The sequence below is a fragment of the Caloenas nicobarica genome, chromosome 12 (genome assembly GCF_036013445.1).
Source record: "Caloenas nicobarica isolate bCalNic1 chromosome 12, bCalNic1.hap1, whole genome shotgun sequence".
NCBI classification, from domain to species: domain Eukaryota; kingdom Metazoa; phylum Chordata; class Aves; order Columbiformes; family Columbidae; genus Caloenas; species Caloenas nicobarica.
The window spans coordinates 20,355,363-20,382,603 of NC_088256.1; the positions used below are offsets into that span (position 1 = coordinate 20,355,363).

At 43.4% G+C, this 27,241-nt stretch overlaps 1 protein-coding gene across 2 annotated transcripts in view; it reads right to left on the reverse strand.

Annotated features, from left to right (window-relative positions):
• Positions 1-21,191, reverse strand: part of CHRDL1 (chordin like 1) — a 40,876-nt gene extending 19,685 nt beyond the window's left edge. For both annotated transcript variants that reach the window (XM_065643316.1, XM_065643314.1), the window contains exons 1-4: positions 21,063-21,191; positions 18,042-18,188; positions 15,988-16,100; positions 12,659-12,752 (exon numbers count right to left, since the gene is read on the reverse strand). In XM_065643316.1, coding sequence (XP_065499388.1) covers positions 12,659-12,752; positions 15,988-16,100; positions 18,042-18,138 — 304 coding nt within the window. In that variant the 5' untranslated portion in view covers positions 18,139-18,188; positions 21,063-21,191. The remainder of the gene's footprint in view (positions 1-12,658; positions 12,753-15,987; positions 16,101-18,041; positions 18,189-21,062) is intronic.
• Positions 21,192-27,241: the final 6,050 nt, after the last annotated feature.

Genomic DNA, 27,241 nt, shown 5'->3' on the forward strand with positions numbered 1-27,241 from the left:
ACTTGGATATGAAGCAGAAGAGCATCAGGTATCTGCAACTAATCCCTTGAATAGCTTAGACAAATTCCACGGGCAGTTCCTGGTGTTTGAAACAGTGGTAACTTCTGTAAAAGTATTTATGTGCAGAGTGAAAAGCAGTAATTGGCTGTGAGCAAACTGGGCTTTTGGGAAACATTATTGTAGGGTGACTTATTTGAGGAAGGGCTTTAGGATCCAGGCCTCAGTACAGTCAATTAAGCTTTGAACTTGGATCCTGCTGGCTAAAGTCAGGGGGTACAGCTACAATTGCCAACAAACAATTTTAGGCCACTAACAAACTGGCAAAACCACCTGAGAATCAGTACAGTCACGGCATGGTAACCACCAAAGTATTCCTGATGAGACATCTGACCTTCAAGACAAGAAAATCAGTTGCTTTTGGGTGGTCTCATCATTGCGGACAGTGAGACCAAGCGGCTTGGCTTTCTGAGTGTCCCTGGGCTGAGTGTGACTGATCTGCCCGTCCCAGGTTGCAGTGGGAAGCAGGTGTACTCCCGAAACAGGGCTTGCGCAGCCCCCACAAGGAGGGGCGCAGGGCAGGTCCATGTGCTGCCACCTCTCCACAGGGTCTGCTGGGACCCCCCACCTCAGGACGGGTCCGGGGGGTTTTACTGCTATCTCTACAAGACACCTTCTTGTACAATATTCTGGCCATCCTTGTTAGTACTTAACACTCTCACTATTGCTTATTTTAGTATCGGAACATCTGGCAAAGATCATATTTTAAAAATCCTACAGACTCTTGGCTTGCTGACTTAGAAGCTATTTTTAAACTGAATCACCTAGTGTCATTTACTGAAAAAGATGGGCTTTTAACATCAAGCAGAAACACTAGGCACTCGGCCTGTCTTGGTTTTTTTGCAGTTCGTCTGTTTTATTAACCACCCTAATAAAAACAATCAAGTGCTAAACAATATGAAATTAATCATGAGGTCTAATGCCTTAAGAAGCTTACCACAGTGGGAACTGCTCTGCAGATAGTCTCTCTGGTCTTTTGTAAGTAGACAGATTATGAATTTGAATCCAGAGAGGATTTTATGAAACGTGTTTTCTGAATCAACAGAGAGCATAAGCATGTACACAGACCAAGAAAGGGAGGATTTGTTTTAGAACCCTAGCCACTAGACAAAGAATTGAATTCTGCTGTAATTCTGGGACAGCTGTTTGCACTGACCTCTCTCCTGCATGTTCCCTTGTGTTCCCAGTGATTTTGCTACTTACTGAACAGAACTGGAAGGTTCCAACAGGTGCCTCAAAGCTCTGTAGGCTGTATCCTGCTGCTGGAAACTGGCTTGGGACACCAGCTACCTGCTCATCTCACATGCTGCTTCTGTACAGAAATCAGGTCACCCCAAATCCTAACATAACAGCATGCCTTGACATTTAAAATTGGAGTAAGAATTGCAGGTTAACTCTCCAGAAGCAACACACGAAGAGCAGTTATGAGGGTCAAAATAAAACACAGCTCTTGGAAATGTGCAGACCATGAGCATTTCTGATGCCAAAGGGGAACGTGACTAGAGTGTGAGAGCACTTCTCCCTGGTTTGCTTATAGAAAATTTTATGAAACCTGAATCAGCTCAGGTACCCACGTTGTCAAACACAAGCGGGCAGCACTTTGATGACTTGACATCTGGTTTTGGAAAACTGTTTGCTTGGGTAGGAGTTGCACATACTCCTAGGTCTCCTTGTTAAAAAAAAAATATTAATTCTCCTCCTTTGTGGAATCCAGGTCTTTTCCCTACAAGCAAAATAATTCTTTAAGGTAACTTACACATGAGTCAGTGGGGAGATACAGGGATGATTCTTGTTTATTGAGTCTTTTTACTGGTATTTTTCATAGCAATGTTAAAAGCTAACACAATGGGCTTTAGGTTCCACTGCGAAGGATTAATTCTGGGAGGCCCCAAAATACTAACTGAAGCAGTCTGGAATAACAGTAATGGGGTAACTTATTCATGTGCGGAAAATTACATTTCTGGATAAAAACCTGCAGGTGGAGTTGCAATTTAGAAAAAAATCCAGGCAGCAATGTAGAATAAAATGCTAACTGGTACTGACTGCAATTCATCCCAGGAGCTGGAGCATAAAAGGGAGGAAAGAGTTGCAGATAAGATATTGGAAGCTTCCTTTATGTTTTGCACCTTGTTACCTCTCTAGCTTTCAACTGCTCCCAGAATGCAGGCTGCAGCTGCCGAGGGCCAAGCACCATGTAAAAAACGCTGTGTTTTCCTCTGCCACTGAAATATGTGATTAACACAGAACAGGCTGTCCCCCACAGGAGCTGTGCATCTGTCTCAGAATGCAATTCCCTTTGTGTTTGTGGATGGGACAAGACTTCCCCGCGTTAGCTGGCCTGGGTTCTGTCATTCACAGCGCCGTCCGGAGCCGGACACAGAACAACCTGTGCCTCCCGCTCCAACTTCCAGCTTCTCTCTAAAAGCGGAGCTGGGACTGGCAGCACCAAAACCACTTCTTGTCTTTTTTTGCCAAACACCCATGACAATGGGCTGACTCGTGGATTTTTTTTTTTTTTTTTAATTCCCAGTACGGAATCTTAAAACCTTAAGGGTAATGATATACCCTAAGGTCCTACCTTGCATGTGGTGAACAGGATCTTTTAGACTACAGTACAGATCAGTCCATTTCTTTCAAATGGGTCGCAGAGAAGCCAGGGAATGGCTTCTAGAAGGATGTACTCCTCAGCGAATAATGCTGCAGAGTAGGAGTCTTAAGTAAACAAGGTGTAATGTTTTAACTTCAATTTCAGGGCAGCAATATTGAAAATTAATTCAAACCACATGAGCTGTGCTTTGCTTCAAAACATTTCTCTTCGGCAGGTAATGCTTTTGCACCTCACGCAGGAGAAACTGAACTACAAGGAAGGTCCTGACAAATGAAGCCGCGTGCTTTATTCTGGATGGCGTCTGCTGTAACGCCGTGTCCCTGGCGTACGGGGAAAGCAACAGCCAGTGATATTTTGGTATCACATTGGCTGGCAGCGGGTTTGGACTCTCCTTTGTAGCTGTGCATGTTTGCTGCCTAAAAACTCACACGACTTATCTTTCTGTGTCACCAAGGACACGTGTACGGTACTTGATAATCTGAAGCTCCTTTGCAGCTCCTACCAATTGCAGGAGACGGACTTCAATCTGGATCTCACTGATGCAGGCCCAGCGTGAGCAACTGCTATTTACTCTTACAGTCACTTCTGACCGCACAGCCAGTTGGAACATGATCGAATCCTCTGTCACCCTGATGTACAGGAGAGAAATACGAAGCGAGTAAATCCAATCACTTAGAAATCCCCTTTGTGAGGGGACCTGGGCTAAACTCTCTTCAGCTAAAACAGTATGTGCCTCTTCTGCTGCTGGAGCAGGCGTTCTGACAGCTAGACAAGCACGTATAGATGTGAGCAGTCGGGGGGAGCTGCCCTGATGAACACGATCTGAACCAGCCTCCTTTCACCTGAAGAATCAGAGCTCTCAACAAGCGGTACTGAGTCCTTTGAGCCCTGCTGCCTTGGTGTCTGTGTTCTAAGGGGTGCAGCCAAAGCTCTGCCCACTCCGGGAAAAATCTAAGTATCATTCCAAGTAACAGATGAAGAAGCCTGCCTCCAGGCAGAAATCCTCTGGGTTAGGCTCTTCCCTCGACTGCATGTAAGCCAATGGAATATGGTTATTATATAGAAGAAACAGCTATTCCGTATGAGACACATATTTGGAGTGGAGGAGTATGTGTTGATAATCTCATCCTTAAAAATTCAGAACAGCCTAAGACTTGGAGAGGTGAGGGAAGCATCCTGCAGAAAGAGATTATGCAGCTTGCTACGAGAGTGACAGTCAGCAAGATTTTGATCACAGTTACGTTGAAAAAATCTGGAACAACTCTGTTGATTGAACTAACCCTGATGCTATGAGTTCAAACCAAACTGTATTTTTTTAAAGATTCTTTAAAAAGATCCTCATGTTTACATGGGAAAAAGATCACAAAAATAATATCTGCTGTGCTAGTGCGGCTTCAGGGCTGGCCAACTAACCTGAGCCCTTGAGTGCCATCGGCACATGGTGGGACAAACTGCTATTGCACACTGGCTGTTGCGAGGTCAAACCCACCAGCTGCTGAAAGGGTAAATGTTTTTACCACTATCATGTCAAGACGACTAAAACACAATCTAGAGCTGCTTCATCACCAGAACTAAATCCTGATTCATCATCTCATGAGAATACAGGAACCTCAGACAGAGAACACCTATTATACTCTTGTAGTGCAAGGTTATCTTCTAGGGATCACCTAGTATTATTTTAAATAACTTCTGAGGCTAGAGGTCTTTGGGGGATTACAGCACAGCGTAAGAGAGCACATGGATTTCTTTCCTATTAAAAATTCCTTTGCTTAATTTCTTCCCTCTACTTTTGTTTCCACTTGTCGTGAATGTGTCACCTCAAGGTCTGATCTGAAGTCCATTGAACTAAATAGATTTGGAGCTTGGCCCAAACACCTACTCTGTGTGGTACAGCGTAAAGGCAGTTTCCTCTTTCATCTTCTGTCTCATATTTCCACCACACTCCTTCGCATTTCTACAGAGGGGACTGTATCACAGCCAATAACTGCATCTGTTTTCATAGAAGGCTTAGTCCAAAAACTATCAAAGCTAATAGAAATCTGTTGATTGACTACATTAGGCTGTGGATCGACCCTCAGTCCATCTGCATTCAGCCTTTTCCCTCAGTCATGCATCACAATCCAACTTATAATAAGTCTATGATTTAAAGAAACATAGATGATGTGTGAAGGTCCCTTTAAAAACCAACAAAAACAGCGTCATGTTGTTTTTAAAGCAGTGACCGAGGCTGACAATAAATTTGCATTGAAAAGTTGTTCACTGTCCAAAAACTGCAAACACAAGCTCTAAACAAAATCCATATGTGCCCCTCAGAGGTGCAGGTGTCAAAGATATTAAGCCACAAAATGCTTTACATTAAAATAACTTCAAGGACCAGGTTAAGCTCTAAAAACTCCAGTGTAATTCAGAGTTAATCGCAACAGCTACTCCTTAATATGGTCAGACGGTGGAAAGTGTATGAAACTCATTGCTTGAAGGAACTGGTAGCACCTTATCTAGACAGTATGGACTTTCATACAGATTCAAGGCAAAGATGTAGTTTCAGTTCAAACATTCAAAAGGCTGTTGGTTGTTTTTTAGCTTTCTAGAGCTAAAGCCAAGCTCTTCACATTATTTTAATATATTTTCTGCAGCTTAATTTCCTGTGTTTTCTTTTATAGTGGCATAAAAAAATGCCCAGCAAAACTCTAAAGGAGTCATAAAACACTTTCTAGGTTGCTCCACTTTAATTCCTGCTCTAAGGTTGAACTATTACATGAATCTACCGATCACTCTCCCAGCCAAGGAAACAAATTGATTGAAGCTTTGGTGCACTTTGAATCTCCTCTCAAGTAACTTTGAAGCTCTTGGAAGTTATCTTGGAAAAATTCTGAGCAGCCTATCCCATCCTATCATGTCAGTCCAAAGAATGAAAGTTCTAATTCTGTCATCCATGCGGGAAGATACATATTTTTTCAGTTCATTTTGGATGCTGATTTGCAGATAGATTGTTTGAATTTTTATGGTCGAAAACGCAGAATGGAAACAAATGATAACCTCAATCTGGCTGTGATAGCAAACATTCCTTATGAAGCCAGTAACAAAGGCAAATCACAAAACAAACTGAATTATCTTAATGCACGTCAATAGGAAAAAATTAGACATCTCTCATGAATGCCTGTATCATTATATTTCCAAATCAAATATACTTCCAAATAAACAATTTATTTGAACTATCTGAAAGCTACCCATTGTTGGGACTACACAAAAACCAGAGCATCTCACTAATCTCTGTTGCTGTATAACATTCTGTGAGTCTTTCCAGATATGAATATCCACCTTGTTTGTATATGTGGAATAACCATAAAACAAGCACAGCTCTGTAATTCTGTGGTACCTCCACAGGAACCAAACACAGACTGGCAAAATTTGAAATCTGCTCTTATCAATAGATAATAGTAAGTAGCTCTCCAGTTATTACTATCAGCTGCTGTGTATGTTGGCAAACCCATTCCGCAGTCTCCCGTACCGTCACAGGTTGTTTTAAATTTTTCATTATCTGAGAAGTGCAGAGGTGGGCAGTGCAACAGACTGAAGGTCTCAAGAGCTTCAGACGCTGAGGTGAAGTAACACGGGGAGGCGGAAGCGGCACGGAAGGGGAGCTGAGCCTACCGAATTCCTTCCGTGAACTGCGGCTCCTGTCAGACGGGTGACAAGGCGGGCAGGATGCTGGGAAGGTGGCCAGTTGTTCTAAAATCTGAGATGTGCCTATAGGTCCCAACTCTTTTTTCTGTCAACAGACTCTTATTTAAGTGCCAACTGTCTATTCCTTGGTGTCATGAGGACAATCCTTGTAGGACTCATTACTAAGGTGGTTATGAACTTGTTATACACCGTGCATCAGTTACAGAGTATATAGATTTTATTCTCTGGATGAACAGTTCTGACAAGTATGGATAATGGTTTCAAATGGTCTAGATTTTCAGGAGTTGAGCTTTTCATATCATCTCTCAGACAATTCAGTTGCTTCCAGAAGTGTGGATAACATTGTATGAGCAAAGAATAAAGCCAGTAGGACTTTCAAGCTTTGCAGTGCATTCGTTAATGTTTGTTATTCCGGAAGCTTCCTCAGTCCTGTCTTTCAAAAGTAATTGTACAGAAATCTCTTTCTGCAGGCTGAGTTTTCTTTTTCCTCACTTTTTTTAGCACTGTGTTTTGTATGGAGACACCTGCAGGGACTTTCAGCTGTCCATGTGGTGCACTGTGCGGTCACGATAGATGAGACTTTGTAAGTGACAGGTAGGTCAGATGTTTGAAATCCTCCTTTGGGCTACAGAAGAGGGGTGTGAAGGGAACCCCAGTTATTATAATTCAGTATCCAAATCACTTACAGGCTGGTTTTGTTTTCCACAAGTGACGGATTTTCTAAGATTTCTCCAGAATTTATCAAGTCTTTCATAAAACGACAGCTGCTATTGCTCTGTTGTTTTCATCTCACAGACTACATCTAAGCCTTTAGAAGGCACGTTTGTAAATTCCTTTTTAAAATTATTGTCTGAAAATACAGCATGTATCAGCTTTCAGTAGCTATAATATTTGGTACTGTTAAATTCAAATTTCAGTAAGAATCACAAAAGAAAGAAATGCTATCTGCATGTCATTCTTCTCAAGAGAATCTCCCTGTGGCCTTCTTCGTCAATGCTTTCACCGTTACACAGGAGAAAGGACATCACAAGCTCAGAGATTGTTTATACGGCTGCATGACCAATGGTCTCAAATCTTTTTATGGGGTAAGATGGAAAGTGGGTGTTTTGGCAGCACAGTTCACGAAGAAATCCTGCTGCCTGGGGACTTAGGCAATAGAGGGGCAGATCAACATAGAGAAAGAAAAAAATTCTGTATTCACAACTTGTCAGTGTTGAGAACCTTGAAGATCTTTCATGGTAGGGCAGAGATCTGATCTTTTGAACAGTGGAGAGTGCTGAAGTTTTGCAAGTCATATATGAAGTCTGGATCCATCTCCAAATTCTCACAGAATACTCAGGTGTTCGAACCAGGCAGGGTCAGGCATACTTTCTAGAAAGATGATATACCCTTTGCCAGGTTACTCATAAAAATCCTTGATCATGAGCATTGCTGTAATGGTCTGTTTTCAGTCTGCAGTTCAGGATGGGAAGTGTTTCTGACTTAAGTTTCAGAGGTGTAGCATCAGTCAACAGAGATCCATTTTATGTGGGAGGTAACAACTGTTCTTTTACTAACAGCATGAAAACACCTGCTCAGTAAGAGACCACCTGAACATCTCTTAATATTACTGTGTCCATATGTTTTTTTTCTCCTTCTTACTCAGGCCTCGCACCAATCTATTTAAGGCAATGAAAACTCCTTGTAACTTGGATGAGATCTGGGCCATGAGTTTCTCATATAGTGACATGAGAAGAGTAGGTGGTAGCAATAAGAATTGTACAGAGAATGGAAGAGGTGGGCACAATATGTCTTCGTCCATCCCACAAATATTTGTGACACAGACTAGGGTTTCCTGAATAGAAGGGTGAGAAGACTGGAACTGAGACCCCAGGAGCTCTGGTACATGAGCTGGGTAGAACCCAAAACCTCATCACCAAATTGTTTATTGCATGTGCATTCTGCACGAGAGAGTCAACTGCCCAGGTTGAAGTTTTTGGTTGTAAGTCAGTGCAAAATGCATTGTGTTATGCACATGCCTCTGTGTTTACATGTACAATGTATATGAGGTCAAGAGGTGGTACACACAGCACCTTGCACGGCTGAGTCTTCAAGAATGTCTACGCTGCAGAGTGCAGCGTGTTACCCGGGCTCGCTCAGTTACTGGAAGGAACTGGGAGAAGGTAGCGCTGAGCTCATTGCAGGCACGTTCTTCCTGCTTCTTAAGATGAGTTTTGCGGTGCAGTAAGTTCTGCACTGTCCTAACTAGGCCGCTTCCTGGATCTAAAATAGCTAGTTCAAAGGTACAGGGATTACTGAGGCACGCTGCAGTCTACCGTGCAGACACAGCCTCATTTATTGTTCTGTGATGTTCTCAGACCAGTGTTGAGAGATACCTGATCAGGTCGATCTCTGTCTTTAGTCCAGCTATGTATATAGGTACCGCCTGGCATGTTGTTGTTATTTCAATATCTAAAGAACAATGAAAAGTACATCAAAAAACGGTTTAAATTTGATACAGAAAAATCATAGTACCAAAGGATATTAAATGTGTTACTAATCATGAATGTTCTTGAAAGCCAGTGTGTTTAGTCGGGGCAGCAAGCTTAAAAAAACCTGGAGCCAGATGGGCTGATTCATACATCAGTGTGCAGCCTTATCTGCTGAGAAATCAAACCAGCAAGTGGAACATGGAAACCCTTTCTAAATCCTGCAATTGTGCATTTTTGCTTCTGATGTAAGATTCCCATCTTAGATTTACAAATTCCAGAGAGTACTCAAAAATTTTAGATCTTTAACTAGACTCTAAATGCTTTGACTTGCCGTCGTTCCATGTAGAATGATACAATCTACAATAAATGTTCCATTTATAAAGGCACCGTCCATAGTAGTGTCATAAGAGACAGCTGCAGCTAAATGCTTTAAGAACTTGTACATGAAGTTTATTTTCATGACAGAAGGCAGGAGGTCCGAAGTCCACTGTAGCTCAAGAGCTGATCCAGCTCTAAGAATGATGGTGAATTCGCTCTGTGAATTTATAATCACCTCTCCTCTGATGATTCCTGGAGAATCCTGAGGTGGAAGGAAGGAGCTCAAGCTCAGAAGCATGTGATGTCCTTTTGGGTCTCACTAATAGAACCATAGAATTGCTTTGGTTGGAAAAGACCTTTAAGATGATTGAGTCCAACCATTAACGTGGCACTGCCAAGTCCGTCTCTAAACCACATCCCTAAGAACCTCATCTATGTGTCTTTTAAGCACTTCCAGGGATGGTGAAGAGAGTCCCAATGAAAGTGAACTTAGTATTTTTGGTTACATATGTGTGATGCTGAGTATCTAATTCAGATAGTAAAATACTCTTCAGGCTGCAGAAGGGAGGAATATCTAGTTCTGTATAAGACACAAGGTCTGGATTTTGCCAATGCTAGAAATAATAGGTTTAAAAAAAAAGCTAGCAGTGAATCTGTGGTAGAAGCCGGTAGGATTGAACCACTGGTGAAAAGTAGAAGATGCTTCATAACATATGTCTGACAACTCTTTAAGATTCACGGTGGCTGGTGCCAGGGAGAGAGGATACAAACACTGCATCTCTTTGTGTCAGCAAGTCCAGTGTCACTATGGACGCAGGAGTGCTCATTCCAAGGGGAGAGCACTGCCAACTTTTCTCAAAGGAATCCCTTCAACAGCTCCCCCGCTTAGGTACTTCTGAAGTTCAGTTTCCAATGAAAGCTGCTGCCTCCTGGCATGACCTCTGCTCCGTTAAATAAGGAGGCGGTTATGTGGGCAGCTACACTCCACGGGGCCAGCAGAACGGCAGGAGGAAGAGCCCAAAGTCACTGTGACTGGCGCTACTCATTTCTGACACGCAGCTTGAGAAACTGGGGGGAAACGTGACAGAATATAATGAGCATTTATGAGAGTAATTCGAATGGATGGCTAATGGCCAGAGCTCTAGCACCTTCCATTAAAAAATAACCAGGGAAACCTGTGTGCCAGACACACAGGAAAGGAAAGCTGGCGTAAGATGTGCAGGAATGCTTGAGATTCATATTCAGATCAGGCGTGAACGTTACCATGGAAGATAGAGCATCAAATATGATACACATAATCGCTGCGGAAAGCAGAATGCAAATAACCCCTAAAATCACAGGAGGCTCCTGGTCTTCTTTTGCCTAACATTGGTGCACAACTATCTGAATGACAAATTCAATCAGGGAAAAAAATAAACCTTAGTGGGACTCTCATTTTTAACGAGATGCTGCTCAGCTAGCAATTTAATGGCCTACCATATGTAGCAAATAGACTATAGATAGACTCTAGGAGCCATTAAGAGAAGATACTGGATCACAGTTCGGAAAAAGCTCATTCTGATAATTTTCTGGATTTATCTGTTTAAACACACAGTAAAAAATTCTGGCTGAAGACTGTGAATAGCTAGAACTTAATTTGCTAAGGACTTGAGAGTTTACAGCGGCCCTTACTCATCCTTACTTGGTCATTGTAGAATGTCTTAAAATGTTCATAGCTGTCACAACACTTAAAGCCTCAAGAACAGAAAAAAGCCAAACAGTTCACTGCCAAAGAGCACCTGAAGCAAAAAGAGCCGATCTGGAAGCATTTATGTTTCTATACCAAATAATGTACAGAGATAATAATAATAAAAAAAAAAAAAAACAACAAACTTCCTGACCCCAAATGCCAATTACATACTGAGAGTGGGATTTCTGTGATTTAACTTAGGCTATCAAAAAGTAAGCACCTAGTATCTGTGCTCCCTCAAGGATCAGTGGAAAGAGATGGGCATCTCCAGGGAAAAATTCTTCTCATTCTGGGTAACAGGATGAATCCCGCTCTGGGGACAGCACGTTCCCAACAGCTATAAAGGGCATCCAGATGATTCCCTTGCCAACTGAAGTTTAGATTAGCTGGAAAAACAGCAGATTTGGGGCACATTGGCATACTCGTCCTTCTTTTTGATCTGAACACAGAAAAGGGGTTCATGTTCCAAGCATTTATCCGTACTAGTTGGTCAAATAAAGCATACTACCTTACAAACTTTCTTTCCTATGTATTTGACCATCATAGGTAAAACTCCACCATCAACTAGATGCCAAAGTGTCAGATCTAAAGCTGCACGGGATGAATCTCATCCCAGGACACAAGAGAGTGGCATCACGGCATCAGAGGAGTTACGTGCTTGAAATGCTTCTTCCTCATCACTGATTAAAACAAGAATTCTAGATACCTAGATCAGGTACCAATATACGCATCTGACAGACAGATGTATTTAACTGTCAGGACAGATGAATCCTACCAAAAACTGACGGGTGGGTGCCATTTATTCTCCAGTAGGTGCCAGGAAGGCACCCAGTCCCAGCTGAACAGCAAACTGCCTTGTTCCCTCATGTCCCTCCATCCCTGCCAACTGCTTCCTGCTCACAGGTTATGGGCAGGGAACAGCTGTTTTCCTCAGACAATGAAACTCTGGAGAAAGTCACATAAAACCCCTTTCTATGATGCTGCATGAATACTCTTTTATACGTGGAAATGAGGGGTGCCACTAAGACAGCCATTTAGGGAAAAAGCTCCAGTCAAACGTACCAGCCATTAGGCCATGTCGGGAATGTTGTAACAGCCTTGTGAAAGATCCTGCTTAGTCTCTTTCATACAGTGGCGCTTAATAATGAGCATATAATAAATGTACAGTCTGGAGGAATTTACTATACAGTATCCAATTGGATTTATATAGTCATAAACTTCTACAGCACTGCTTCTATGATTTACAACAGTCTCTACTAATTATGAAGCTATGCCTGGATTTGAGATGTAGAAGGCAAATGTTACCAGACTGGTTGTACAGTGATACTATACAAATGCACATTTGCCACAGCAATTCTGAATTGCTTGTTAACAGAGAGCCATTGCAAAGAACCATCTATTTTAGCCTGCTCTTATGAAAAGCACCAAAAGCAGAAACCTAGGAAGTTTGTAGGGTTTTTGTTGTGATCCTGTTCAGAGATAAGGGAAGGAGCGGGGAGCAGATAGTCCACGAACCCCATCAGTGAAAATTCTGCCACCTCCTGCCTGGATTGTAGGTGACTGGACTTGGTAGCTTACCTGATCCCTTCCTAAATCTATTCTTTTGATTTCCTAAAAAGGAACTACCATAGGAAGTACTGTAACTTACTGTAGGACAAGCCTTTAATGACCTAAATGGAGATAGAAGGATTTTTGCTTCACAGAAGTTTTCCAGCACAGACATTGAATTCTGCTGTTACTCATCATATTTAATAACTATTTCAGAAAGGACTTGTCATTAACAGGAATTACCTGGGCATCGTGGGCAGCACAGCTGTGGTACATGCACCGGGGAAGGACAGTGTAGACTTGGGCATCTTATTCTGCTGCAAAGTACATTTCCATTCTGCAGGTGGAACATAATACAATACTTTAGTGAAATGAACTGTCTTACCAATATCCGTATTCTCTATTCTGCATCTAGATGTTTTAAAAGCAAAAGCCTTTTTACAACATCCTGATTTCACTCACACCAGGATAAGCCCACACTGCTTGCACTCCCTCTGAATTTATGCTGGTCGGAATGTAGCAGAAATCCATACAAACCTTAAAATCAGAGGAAGTGTCTAAAAATGGATTGCAACAATCTTCATTTGTGTTTTTCTTTTGAGCAGATTATGCTTAGGAATTGCGTTTCCAAAACTAAGACACAGATAATGAATGGTAGGTCTCTGAGATATCCCCTACTGAGGGTTGGTTCAAGACCACAAGAGACAATAGCATCTGTAATTGTTCCTGAAAACTGTGGAGAGTCTTTTGTTTTCACTTTATGGGTTCCCCAGTAGACGAAAACCACTAGCTGGTAAGTAGCCTTTTTTCTAAGAAATATGAGTAAGTCTTGGGAATAGTGTTCATTATTCATGTCATTAACGTAATATTCTATTTGACCACATCAAAGTTTGATTTATAATTAAAACACAGGGAATTTTCTTTCTCCAGTGTCTGTAACCAGAAAAGACTATCCATTTCAAATTCCCATTTCCCATGTATAATTCAGCCTCCTAATTTAGCTCTGAGTTGCTCATGTTTATAGCAAGAAAGATCTTTCAGCATGAACACTGATACTATGCTATGACTGGAGATTTTGGTGGTGTCAGGAATAAACCCACTTCATTTTCATGTGCCTTCTGGAGCACCGAAATGTTTCCAGGGGAGGTGCAGACTTCCTTAGATAGCATATGTATGGGTTTTTCTAGCCATCTCTTTCAAAATAATCCATTGACTGCTAAATATCTGCAGACCACAGGCTGGAATCACACTGTTAGATCATTACTACCCATGAACTACATTTGCGCATCTGCTTTGGGGAGAGACACTAAAAATGATACCACCATCTGTTTCCAATGATGACTGAAATTAAATATGCTGATTTTATAGAGGAGGAGCAAACTTGAGGCTGTAGCCTCTTTGCGGGATGGGGACTCTGAGTGCTGCCTGCAGCGCTCCACTGTTTGCAGCAGGACAGAGCTGTTCTAATTGAGCTTGTGCTTGCTAAGGCTGAGCTTAGGCTGAGATTCACAGTGATATTTGGGAGACTAGAGCAGGACTTAAGCTCCCGTAAGCCTCTGTGAGTCAGGGCCATGGTTATTCTAGCATTTCTGCATCGGATACCCAAAAAGTAACGATGCGTCTCTCTTCCTGAGCTGTGTTACCAGTGCGAAGCTTGGAGAGCATTCATTTCAGCCCCTGCAGTCTGCAGATTTGACTATGAACGCAAGCAAAAAGCTGCTGTATTTTAAAAAGTCAAATAATGCTCTGACAAATTGTGAGTGCTCCAATTTACCTGACAGTAACAGGCAACAGTCGCCACTGTATATTGAGTGGGGGGTTGTAAAAGAAAGGAGAACAGGGTGAGAACTCTAAATTATGTTTAGTTTTTTTCTGGTTTAAGTATGTAAATTATAACTTGTAAAAATACAATACTACATACACACAAAACCAGCAGTGCTGTTTGTTTGATTCCCAGGCTGAATAATTTGGCCTCCGTTTAGTTAATGAATTTGCCGCTCCTTGTTCTTAAACATGACAAGTGTCTGTGTTGGGGAAGTGGACAGACAGACTGTTCTTTCGAGATGGAGCAGAGATCTCAGGCTGTTGCCTGGCCGATACCACTTGCTTTGTGCAGAGATCATATGGATCGTGATGTCTGAGGCCAGCAAAACAATTTTGGTCACACTGGTGATGAAGAACCCTGGGGACTTTTTTGCTTTTCTCTGCAGTGTGAGGGAGTAGGTTGCTGCTTCAGCCTCTGTACATCTCCTTTGTCTGACTGATTTACTGCCAGGGAATCACAGGTGGGTTACACTTACACATCTCCTATTTGCTCTCTGTGGCACATACACGTTTCATTTTTTATGCTGTAGTATTTGGCTTAAGGGCTGTGCTTGTGCTATGTCATGGCATGTTTTATAATGCGTCATCTAGTCTTAATTTTGTTAAAATTATAAATTATTGAGAGTTTCCTGATGATCTGGAGCTTCTACTGTAGGTCAGTGTTGTGAGGGCATTTCTCTTGGCATTGCATCCCCACCCAAGACACAGCCTTGCAGCAATTTAATGAGTCTTTTACCACACACAGACTTCGCATATAGATCAACAAAACTGAGTGGAAACCCCTTTTTGCTGTAACCACGGATTTTTCCTTTTCTTCCTACGACGTTGCTTTTTGTCGTACAGATGCGTTCTGCTGCACAGATCTGAGATGCAGCCAAGCTTGTGGAACTACTGGTTGTGCATCTCTGCGCTAAACTGTAGTAGCAGATCCCTCAGAGCAAATGCTGCACAGGGGCACAATATTTCACACGTGCAGGGGGGGAAATAGCCAAGAAAACTTTATTCTGCATTAAAAACAGGAGACAAAACTCAGCATCTGGAGTGTCTCATGTGTTAATGATTAAGATCCCTTATTGTTTAGCTATTTGAAAGTACTCCAAGGGACATATTCTGCCCTCATTTTCCTGTCCCTCCTCAGCTGTATATGACATACTTAGGGGATCTCTGACTGCTGTCTCTTCATACCAGGCATCAACTGACGGTAGCCAAGGACCGGTCCATTCACATCCTACCCAACTCCCTCTGCTCCGCATAGCCTGCTCTCACTTTTCATCATCTCTTTCTTCTTTCACAGATTTTTACAAAGGGTGATATCCAAGCATGTTCCTTCAGCACTTTAGGGCAGCAGATGCTTTGGCTGTGGAAATGCCTCTGAAGATGTGGGCACTGCACGCAGATCAAACAGTACCTAATTCAGGTTCAGCATAATCCTCCTTATTGATGGAACTGCAAGGATTATATTCAGGTAGCAGCGTCCAGTTATTCACGGTGTAATGCTTAACACTGACAAAGCTTCTGGCTAGTTAGGGGGTTGTTTTGCCTAGCTCAAGCAAGTATTTTTTGCTATTATTGGCCTTCTCCGTTCACGTTTTCCTTTCGCCAGCATCACCTGCCTCCGTTTCCCGCAGCATGATCAGGACCCACCAGTGAAAACAGGTTTGGGCTTTGTCGAACTGTAGATACAACACAAAGGATTCTAGTCAATTAAGCAAGTAGTTGTAGTATGATTGATAACTCAGCAGTCCTACCTCTGAGCAAAGACAATTAACGCAGTAAACGAGGCCATAGGGTTCTAGATAAGGATGCCATCTTTCTCCTACACGATACTTCTTATCTTGAAACACACAGTATGTATCTGAATCTGTAAAACAGTAAAGAATTGAAAGAGCTATGAGTGAATGTTCCCATTCCGTACTTACAAAGTGTTTTTAGGTGTGCAGTGTTTTCTGTAGACTGCGTTTGTGGATGATACATAGAATTTAGTAAAGAATTGCTATTTTTTCTTTCCCTAGAGAATCACAGAACAGAAATGCCCTTAATTTCATGTGCTGTTGTTCTAACCTCCCAAACCAAAGTAAATGACATGACCTCCCATCTTCCCAAATGGAAGCTCCTGAAATAGCTGACAAAATGGCTTTCATACAGGGTGAGTTCATCCTTTCACCTGCAAAAACACAGGCCAACGTCCTGCTAGGTAACAAAATTAAAGTCCTTGATTGCTCAGACTGGTTTACAGGAAACAAAACCGCTGCAAAACTGAAGCAATTGGCTCAACTGAGGAAAATCCGAGGTTATACAGCAGAGAGATTTTGAGCAAGGAGACTGCAGAAGGAAGACAAATGCACTGTATTTAGACTGCACGCTCAGTATCTCCGTATTTCAACAACCTAATAAAAAATAAGTTTGTCCTAGTATGTCAGAACAGTTTGTGCTGACTTACATATGCGTCAGCATTCAAAATATTTTAATATCTTGCTGTTCATTAAGCACATCTGATCTTGCAGATGCGGTTTTGCAGATATGCACCTACCTGTCAGACATTACTGCCCTATCTCTCCCTGTCACATCATGGTTTCACATTGAAAACTCAAATATCTTCAATAAAAGGGTGTTTCTCATGTGTTCCCATGAGCAAAGCCCTTTCTGTTATCTTCATGACATCCAAATTCAGTGTAATTCACCCTCAGTATAGATGATACTTCAGGGCATAAGACAAAATACCTGTCTTCCCAGCGATAACCCAAGCAAGAGACATTTCTTCACATTTACTGGGCTAACAGAAGGTAGCAAGAGGCGGGGATTATTAGTAGCAACTGGGAAGTGATCTGCTTTCACTTCACACAAAAGCATGACAAATGAAATGCAGGATCTGAAAAAGCGGACGGCTGGAGTTTGATAATTTCTCCCACTGGGCTTTCCTTGAACAGGGATAACAGGGATACCCGCACATCGTTTTCTTCCAAGTTCAGCGGAGAAAGTGGCCTTTTCGGAACTCTTTTTTTTTTTTAAGCTACTGCCTTAGAAGCAGAAGCTGCTGATACTGAGGCTGCCAATTTAAACTGCTTCTCGAGGGCAAACAGTCTTTTTGAAGAAGAAAGCCAAAGCCCAGGCTGCGCAGGTGGGAGAGCGTTCCGGAGAGCCAGGAATAAGGCCGTGTAGTCAATAACTCCTGGGCTTATTTGGGTAGTTATCCCTCCTTGCCATGATTTCTGAAATGTGTTAACACCTCCCACAGACGACAGGCTTTGTAGAAATATCCCCTTTGTTTTGTTTGTATTCTTTTCAATTCTTCTCATCAAGTCTTTGACAGTGCTCTTTGTGCTTTGACAGACTCTTAATTTTCTCAAAGGATGTATCTAATCCAGTTCATATGAGGTTGTTTTTGGAACACAACAGAAGAGTTTTGGACGAGCTTTACACTCGCTGAAAACTTCAGCACAATAGTCTTACACATGGGACAAAATCCAGATAATGTCAGATGTTTACAGAGGTCACTAAAATGGAATTAAGCCCTCTCTCGATTCAGGGTATTTGAAATAAAACAGATTCGCCAATTGATGTGTTATGTTCTTTGTGATGCAATGAAACCTGTACAGCTTTAGGAAAATGTGCCCCAAACATGCGTGTGACCTGATTCTACTAAATGTAAGACTAGAAGGAGGAAGAATTTTAGAAGGTTTTGAACGCAGTCCCACAGTTCAGGACATTCTTGTTTGAAGCTCTTTGCTGAACCACATCTGTCAAATAGAAGGAAAATGTCAAATTTGGGTGAATGTGACAGCTTTGTTTGAAGTCTACTTACGTTTTACTTGTTCTAGTTTACTTCCATCTATGAAAAGGAGACAGAGCACACCAAAAAAGATAAAATGAAAATCCTCCAATATCCACTTTTTTCTCATCTTTATCGACAAAAGCAAAAAAGCGAGCCTCCAAAGTTGAGAATGTTGAGCTGTTGGGAAGAAAAGATTACAGGAATTAAACTGAAATCCTGTCAAATACTTAAATTATCTGACAGGATTTCATCCAGCATACAGAAATCCTGAACTGCCAGAACCAAAAAATCTGTCTATATGATGGATCTTCCTTTCACGGTAGCAGCTTTGTTTTCAGATCATTTTTGGAAAAGGGGGCACACTGCCATTCATTAGAGCTGAAAACCAGTTATTGCTTCTAATAAATTCCTTATTTTATTCCAAAGCTGAGAAATCCAGCAAGTAAGCAATCTAAATTCTTGAAGTTCTTTTTCACAAGAAACTAGTTTGGGAAATGTTCTTGCAGAGCAGCAGCTTGGATGTAACTTAGGAAACACAGGTGTCGGTTGTAATGTGTTCGCTTCATCATCAAATGAACCTTGGGTACACGTGGTGTAAGTACACGTGGTGTATGTACACGTGGTGTAAGTACGCGTGGTGTATCGGCCCCGTCGATGGAAGCGGCTGCGGCGATGGGAGTTTCCCTCCCTGCATCTCAGAGGCTTCCAGCCCCGCTCCCTCCTCCCTCCTCTATTGTTCAGGGATTGTGTATGATTCATTTTTCTAGAGTTAACCCTTCCGTCGCCTGGATAGCTGAAAGTAGAATGAGGGAATGACCTGTCATCTTCATTCTGGTAGATCTTTCATCTCAAAACCGTGCCTAAGATTTGATCTCTCTGTGGGGCAGAGGTGGTATCGTACTTGCTGCATACACCATTATCTTTATCTTTTTCTGGCTTCTAAAAGGCGATTTTTTTAATAATGAAAAAGACAAGGGAGAAGATAACTAACTAGAGTAGAATTTATTTATTTTTGATAGCCAGCCTAAGATTCTAAATTCAGAAATATGTCGATGCTTTACTATCAGAATTCATTGCAAAAACATTATCTTCCCAGAGTACACTTGTCCATAATTGATAATGCTGGAAAGATTTGGGTTTGATTTTAAGAGTCCTGATGTGGACTCACAGTTAAGTTTTACCAAAAAAAAAAAAAATCACTATTGGAAAAATAAACAATCTGCTTTGTAAACCAATTTTACCTCTCCAGATTTCATGTAAATAATAGAACTGCACATGAATATGTTCCAACTCACAGATAACTAAAGCAGAAATAATAACGTATATATGTATATTCAAAATTAAGTGGTGGATGCCTTAGATAAATTAACTAAACAATAAGTTAACAAGCACTTAAAAAGGAAATCTTTCTCTTAGGACTGTTAAGGTCAAGGATACTGTAACAAAGGGCGGGTGATCCAATTTTATCCAAGTGTTTTTATTGCCTTTACTGTTTAAGGGTTCTCTGCTCTGCATTCCCAAACCACAACCAACGTGGACATCTTCCTTAACTCATCAAATCTATGCAACTACTATGGCTATACCCACTAAGCTCATTCAAAATAATGCAAATTGCATCTGAAAACATTCAAAAAAATAACACTTTTAAAAGCATGCTCCCTATGCAGTAACAAGTTAGAACTTTCCATTTATTTTGGAAGCTGAGAATAATATTCCAATTTCCAAGTTTTAAGTCATTTTTTTAACATGTTCAAATCACATAAGACATTTTTAAGCCAAACAATCTTTTAAAAACTTGTTTAAAATTCGAACCTCATAATTTAGTCCCAGGACATCATGCGTGCATTGAGAACAACAGTAGCACATCACTGGGACTAGCAGAAATGGGAATGTTTAAGTATTTTGGCTTTCTTGTGGGTTGCTTAAGCGAACAATATTTATAAATGGAGCACAATTATCCTTTGTGCAGCACTTTACCTGTTCACTAGATCGGTTAGTTCAAACAGAAGGGCTCAGAAATCCATCCATTTTACATGTCTGTCTTCAAAAGGAAGAACATTTTAAAACTTGGGAGTGCTTACGCTCAGAAATGCTGCACGGTAACGTGAAATGGAGGAGTTAATAACAGAAACGGGATGGGGACTTTTGATGTCTTTCTTAATTCTCTTTCATTTCTGTATTGTTGTTACTCCAAATATAAACACATACTTTTCACTGTTAGCACACTCCCTTTATTTCCCCAAAGGGCAATGTCTTAAAAATATTCCTGGATTTAAATAATCTCAGTTAGGATTAACCTGTTAATTATTGGTGTGCGTTCTGCTTAGTAGAAACAATGAAAGTGATGCACTTCTTACATGAATTACTCACAGAAATAAGGCGTGTAGGTCTGTTTTCAACCCCTCGCCCTCCAAGGAGCCCAGTTTAGTAACTACAAGTGGCAGAGTCCGGCCAAAAAAAAATTAAAAAAAAAAAGAAAAAGCAGGACACAGGCTGGCTGAGAGCGCTGGAAACCGGGGGGGTTCCCCCCGCCGCTGCCGATGGGGGGGAACCGGGGAGCGGCCGTTCTGCCGGCGGCGCCGCGCAGCCCGGACGGGCTTTCCCCGCGGCTTCCATTCCCGCAAACCTGCGCTTTTACCGTCGAGGAGTTGTTTTTAAGTAGGCGAACCTCCCCGTGAGCCGTGGCCAGAGGCTCCTGGTTCTCACAGCTTTAGCAGAACCGCCGTCCCCCGGGCGGCGGGCGCGGGGGGGAGGCTGAGGTGCAGCGGTGCGGTCGGCGGGTCCCGGTGCGCGCCGCGCCGCTCGCCCGGGAGCGCAGCCGCGGGGCGCACGGCGGGGCCGGCCAGGTGCCGGCGGTGCCTCCGAGGGGCGGCCGGGGCCGGTCCTGCCGCGGGCTGGGCGACAGCGGCCCGGGGGAAAGTACGGGAGGCGCCGGGTGCCCCCAGCCGGCTGCCCGTGCGGCCACCCCCGTCTGCGGGGCAGTGCCCGCGGCTCCGACAGCGGGGCTGCGCCCTCCCCGGGGTCTTGCCTAGGAAAGGGAAGCTCACCCACCTGGGGCAGGGCTGGAGGCCGCTCCGCCGCGGGCCCTGCGCGCTGCCTGCGGAGAGCGGCTTCGGCGGGGGGAGCCGCGGCTCCGCGCTCTCCGCTCCGCCGGGGTACGGGCGGGCTCCGGCCAGGCGGCTCCGCTTCCCACTCACGTTGCCATAATCTTCTCCCGCGGCTCGCCCGGGTTTCCAGGTCTCCCCTTCCCTCCCGCTGTGGCGGCGGCGAGGGAGCAAGCAGGGGACCGACGAATTCTGCGGCAGCCCCCGACGGATGGACGGGAGCGGGGAGAGAGGAATCCGCTAAACCCTCGGGGAGGCTGCGAGGCGGGCGCTCCGGAAAGTCCCGGGCTGCCCGGCTTGGGACACCTGCCGCCGCCTCCTGCCCCGGCGGGGAGCGCAGCGAGGCCCCGCGGCCGGAGGATGCTCGGCGGCGGGTCCTGCCCCGCAGCCCGCGGCACTGGAGCGGCGGCGGGAGGAGGAGTCGCCTCCGCCCCGGCCCCCTCCTCTCCGCGCCCCGCTCCCGCCGCCCGGCACAGCAGCGTGACTGACACGGCCCGGGGTGGAGTTTGCTCCGCTCTGGGGGCCGGGGGGGGCCGGGGGGGCCGGGGGCTCGGTGCTCGCTCTCCGGGCTCCCCTCCCGCCGTGCGGGAGCCACTTGCGGGCCCGCAGGAGCCGCACCGGGTGGGCCTTGCGCCGGTGCCTTCGAACAGAGCTGCCCGTTCCCCCCTCGGTAACGGAGCCCCGGGGGCGGTTTGCTCAGAGGGAGCACTCTCCCGACATGGTTCTTTAATGGGTTTTCACACGCGGGGTGCCCTCCGAGCAGCCCCGGTGGAGTTGGCGTCCGCTGGGATTTGCAAGACACCCTCTGCTGATACCCTCTGCTCTGATTTATTGTGTTAGAAGGTTTCAAGGTCACATTGAAATTCTGGTGGAACTAAATTAAACCGATGACTCATGACATTATATGCTTGGTCAAACATTCTTTTTCTGTCTTGTTGTAGCCCCTGTAACTAATAAGAAGAGATCAGTGAACCCTTGACAAATGATCTGAGAAAAAGGGTGAGGTATGAAAAGGGATCATGTGGAGAAACAAATTATAACCTATTTCCCCTCGTTTGGGACGAGGGTGTTTGGAGAGCACTGCTTGGGAGTCATACACCTCCCAGGCTGAAAATTGAGTAGAACTTTCATTGCTTCCATTGTAACTCAGCTGGACGAAATACTGAAAATACAGTGTATGGTGAAAGCTTATATTAGCATGAGGAAAGAATAGCTGACTTACTAAGGGATTGACTTCATGAGTAACCAGGGCTGTGTGTTAGTAAAATGCGACTTTATAACTCTTAATATTGAAAAAGGAAAAAAGAATGAAACTGCATTCTGGAGCTAAGTGTTTTGAAAACACTGCTCCATGCCCACTTCTTTGTCACTCCTCCACTCTCTGCCTTGCTATGCACAGGCAGTAATCATGTTCTTAAGGAAAAAACATCATTTAAAGCTCTTCGTCCTGAATGTGGTGGCTCCTGCTTCAGGCTGATAGTTTTCGAAGAGCCACCGTGTGAAATAGGGATGGGCAAAACAAATGGTAACTCTGAATCACAGATATGATGGCCATTTGAACTTGAAGAAGTCCAGCAAAATACCATAGGTCTTGTACATCCCTTGAAAGCTCTAAATTTAAACTAGACTGCATCATCAGGGATGTTTCTTGAAATTAGTGCAGCAATTACAAGAAGCTCTGCACTTTTGTCCTGCTGTCCTTATGGGAGGCTGAAGTTGTGCTGATGACTCTGCATGCAGAAGCTTTTCTTTCAAATCAAAATCAATCCATTCCCTACAGTGTTAGAGCTAAATTGATATGGCACCAGATTTCAGAGGATATTAAAATGAGATATTAAAATGCCCTTCGTAACATCTTTAAAATGACATTTCTTTGTAGAAAAGGGGCATCTCATGGGCTGTCCAAATCCCAGTAGAGTGAATTCCTGTGCTACTGCAGCTGGATGGAGGCTGGGTGCTCCACGCTGGGTCTCTAATCTGCCAGGTTTTTGTTCTGTTGTTGATGTCATTGATTAGAAGCTGTATTCTCTTTAGACATAAGTGGCCAAAGCGAACATACATATGGTGTCATTTTCAGAAGACTTTAAGCATCCTGGGGAATGTATCTGTTTGATGCAGTGTTACTCAAAACCAAATACACAATTAGTAATTCTGTTAGAAAAGCAAAGAGGCTGCAAATCTTTTGAGTAGGAATCCATAGGTCCTTGTAGGCTGGCTTGAGAGTTCGATTTTATAGCATCTGCATGACTTTGTTGGGTGCAGCTTTGGGCCTGGGCAGAGTTTTACTGTGCAGACATCCTCCAGAACCACGTACCCAACACAGCTCCCCACCCCTGTGAAACCCCCTCTAACAGCATTCGTCACACGCATTTCCTTCTGCGTGCTGAGAAAGTCCAGTGTGTGTGTAGGGAAAGACAACGGTAATCATTGCGGTACTCGTTACACATCGTCAGTGTGGTAGTAATGAGAAATCAAATATTTTCTATAGACTCTGTGACCTGAATTCTTTTGCAGAGAGATTCTTTGAAAATAAATTCCTTATTTGGCCTGAAGAGCGCCTTGGGAAAGTTGCTATAGATGCCAGCAGTTTCCACTGCATTCTGTGAGGCTGTTTCAGAAGATGACAGTGTCTGACAGTCTCTGGATATACCAGTTCAGGTGTAAGACCTTTGCTGAAAATAGAAATGCACAAAATGGAGCCCTTTCCCACTCTTTGGCAGATTTAGATTGCAGAGAATTGCCTGGAAGAGCCTTTCTCTCAGGTGAGGGGGTTTGAGGGCTTTTTTTTTCCCCAACATGGTGGAAACGCAGACTTCCAAGGGCAGGATGCCTTAGTCTTACTCCGAGTCCTGATCCTGCTGCTCAGGCCATGCTGTGCATCAGTGGCTGGGCTGTCCCTGATGTAGTTTATGGTTGTCAGGGTCTGCTTCTTTCTCCGTCATGTACATCCATGTGGGACAGTGTCGCAGCAAGTGACGGTTGTTGGGTCACGGGATAATGTGACACACGCTGGACATTGCGCATGAGTGATATGTTGACAGGTGGCCTCTTGGTGAGTGACCCTTGCTGAGCTTCTAGAATCATAGAACCATTTCGCTTGGAAGAGACCCTCAGGATCATCGAGTCCAGCCGTAACCTGACCTAACTCTAGCACTAACCCATGTCCCTAAGAACCTCATCTAAACGCCTTTTAAACCCCTCCAGGGATGGTGACTCCACCACCACCCTGGGCAGCCTGTTCCAATGCCCGACAGCCCTTTCTGGGAAGAATTTTTTCCTAATATCCAATCTGAACCTCGCCTGGTGCAACTTGAGGCCATTTCCTCTTGTCCTGTCACTTGGTACTTGGGAGAAGAGACCAACCCCCTCCGTGCTCCAAGCTCCTTTCAGGCAGGTCAGAGAGCAGAAGGTCTCCCCTCAGCTCCTGTTCTCCAGCTGAACCCCCAGCTCCCTCAGCCGCTCCCAGCACTCTTGTGCTCCAGGCCTTTGCCAGTGCCCTTGTGTCTCGCTAGTGCTGCGCCCGTGCCCGACCTGCTTCTCTTCTCCCAACTCTGCCTAAGTACCACTGAGGAGTCAGTCCAAGTTAAAGCCAGTACTCTTTGTGTCTTGTCTGACCTCTTGCTGTTCCTGCAGTTTGTGACGTCCAGGGCTGCTGCCCACATGTGACACGCAGAGCTCCAGAGAAGCATCGAGTACGTAGTTGTTACCCTTCGTGCTGCCGAGCAGAACGCACTGCTTCAACGTGCTCTGCGTGCTGCTCTCTGGAGAGGAAAGAAATGCTCCCAAGAGACATTCAAGGATGCCCCAAGTTTTTAAGAGTACAGGCTTATCCATGCAATTCCCATTAAAGATGATGGAATTTAAGCAGCTAATAAACTGTGACACTGACCGTAGAAGTCCATCGCCTTCGCTGGGCAGTACATGGCTATCCTGCTATTATTTCTCAGTTCTTGCAAGGGAAAAAAAAACCAGAATAAAAGATCTGTGCCATTGCTAACATGTTTATACACCATGTGGAGTTTTCTTAATTGGAACAGACGTTGAGCTTTAAAAGATGTTAGACACATGACACAACTTTCATTTACCCCCCGTCTTTTTTTTTTTTTTTTTAATTTCAAGAAAAAATTATCTACAGTCAAATTTTCACTTCTGAAAAACTATGAAGGGAAGTTCTTAAACTAATGAATTTGTTTGTTTTTTTCATTCCTATAAATTCAGTGAAGCCCTCTGGAAAATGTAGCTTAAGATGCTAAATATTATTCCCAGTATTTTATAAAAATCTCTGAATTACTTTTTGTGGTTTGGATCAGCCCTCCAACTATCAGACTGGGAATACAATCTGGATGTTCATCAAGCAGTCTTCGCATACACTGTTGAACAAAAAGGGCTTCAGATGTGCATGATTTTGTGATTATGGCATAGGATGGTCATGAGCATTCTCCACCCTCCTCTTCATTCTGTAGCACTGACTTCATCCGCAGTGGGCTTTCAGTCCTCTAGCACTAGAAATTAATTTACTTATTTAGCAGTGAGACAGATGGATGTAGTGAATCCGAGATTTCAATACAGTTTGCTGAAAATCTGTCATTGTTCAGAAAATGCAAGTAAAATATGTGTTGCTAAATGGCACTTCCAAATACGCAGGTAAGAAGAGAGTTACAAGAGCTGCCATGAGCGAACATGAAAATGCAGGAGAAGGGCACCACACAATTTTTCATTCCATCCTTTGCTAGGTGGAGTGTCAAGAATATCAATGTATAGGTATAGAATAGATGTACATGCACTCAAAGGTGAGGCCCTCCTGAATCTTGCATTGATTTCAAAGTGCTCATCTGCAGCTGTTCCAAATCTAATCTAATCTAATCTAATCTTAATCCAATCCATTCTGGATATTTATAAAATACCTATCACCACCACAGTGTGTGTGCAGCTGTAATTGTGATCCTATAATTCTCTCTCGTACCCGTCATGTCAAATAAAGTCTGCAAGATAATTTGTAGGAATGCAGATTTTTTTTGTATATTCATGAGCACTGTGAGCTTCATCATGGTGTGTCCAAACACCAGGACTCAGTGGTTTACTGAGAGTTAAATAGTAATGAAGTGTCATCACCAAGATATGTAGAGTCAATTATTACTCAAACTTTCAAAAGAGCCCAAGGAATCTACACAAACTACAATGAAACTGGGAAAGGGCTGATCATTGTGATATTCCCAGAACATTTTCCTGTCTGTCCTGTCTTTCTTTGTACCTTCTTATCCAGAGAGTTGAATTTCCATTTAGGAAATTCTTAACCAGGTCCATCTTACTGTCAGTGGTGCACTGTAATCTTTGACAGAAACCACTGATTTCTAGTTTATCCCCTTTGTATGTTAATCCACCTCATTTACCTTAAAAAAATATTTAGACATGCTAAATTTGGCTTTTTGTCTTTTTCCATGATTAATAGTAGTAATGAATTTCTTTTGTGTTATTTAATCTTGTATTGAAGTGTAATGTGTGTTGGAGACATAACATCAATGAAATAGTTGGAAATAGTTCTCTAAATCCCTAGCTGATGCCACGTATTTGAGGAAACTGAAAGAAGCATTTTTTTTCTTGAAATATCAAGTCCAAATCATCAGTCCACACTCTCATCTCTAACTCTTGTATGGACAGAATTTTGTGGGCAGGAATCCCGCACAACATACAGTCACTGCTTCTACCAAAGTGTGATGCTACAGAGGATGCAATAGCATCTCAGTTACTATCTTCAGCAAGTGAAAAGCAGCATCAATCAATCCTTATAAGTGATTCTTTCAGAGGTCTGGGAGGAGCTTCACCTTCATTTGTTTTCCAGTACCACGCATTCTTGAGAACAGCAGAAGGTGGAATAGTTCACATAAAAACAACAGACATTCTTCCTTGTCATTGGAATTGTTGACTAGAATCCCACTTGGTAGAACTTTGCAGGAGTTTGAAAGAATCAGAGTGATTTGCGCTTGCTGAGGACAAAGCTCTGGATGAGAAAAGCAGTAACAAGTCTTGCAGGCTGGTCACACCGTGATAAAGATCCACTTGCTGAGGCGTTTCTTTAACCCGTCAGTCCTGTCCGCCGCGGCGTGACAGCAGCCAGGGCAGACCCAA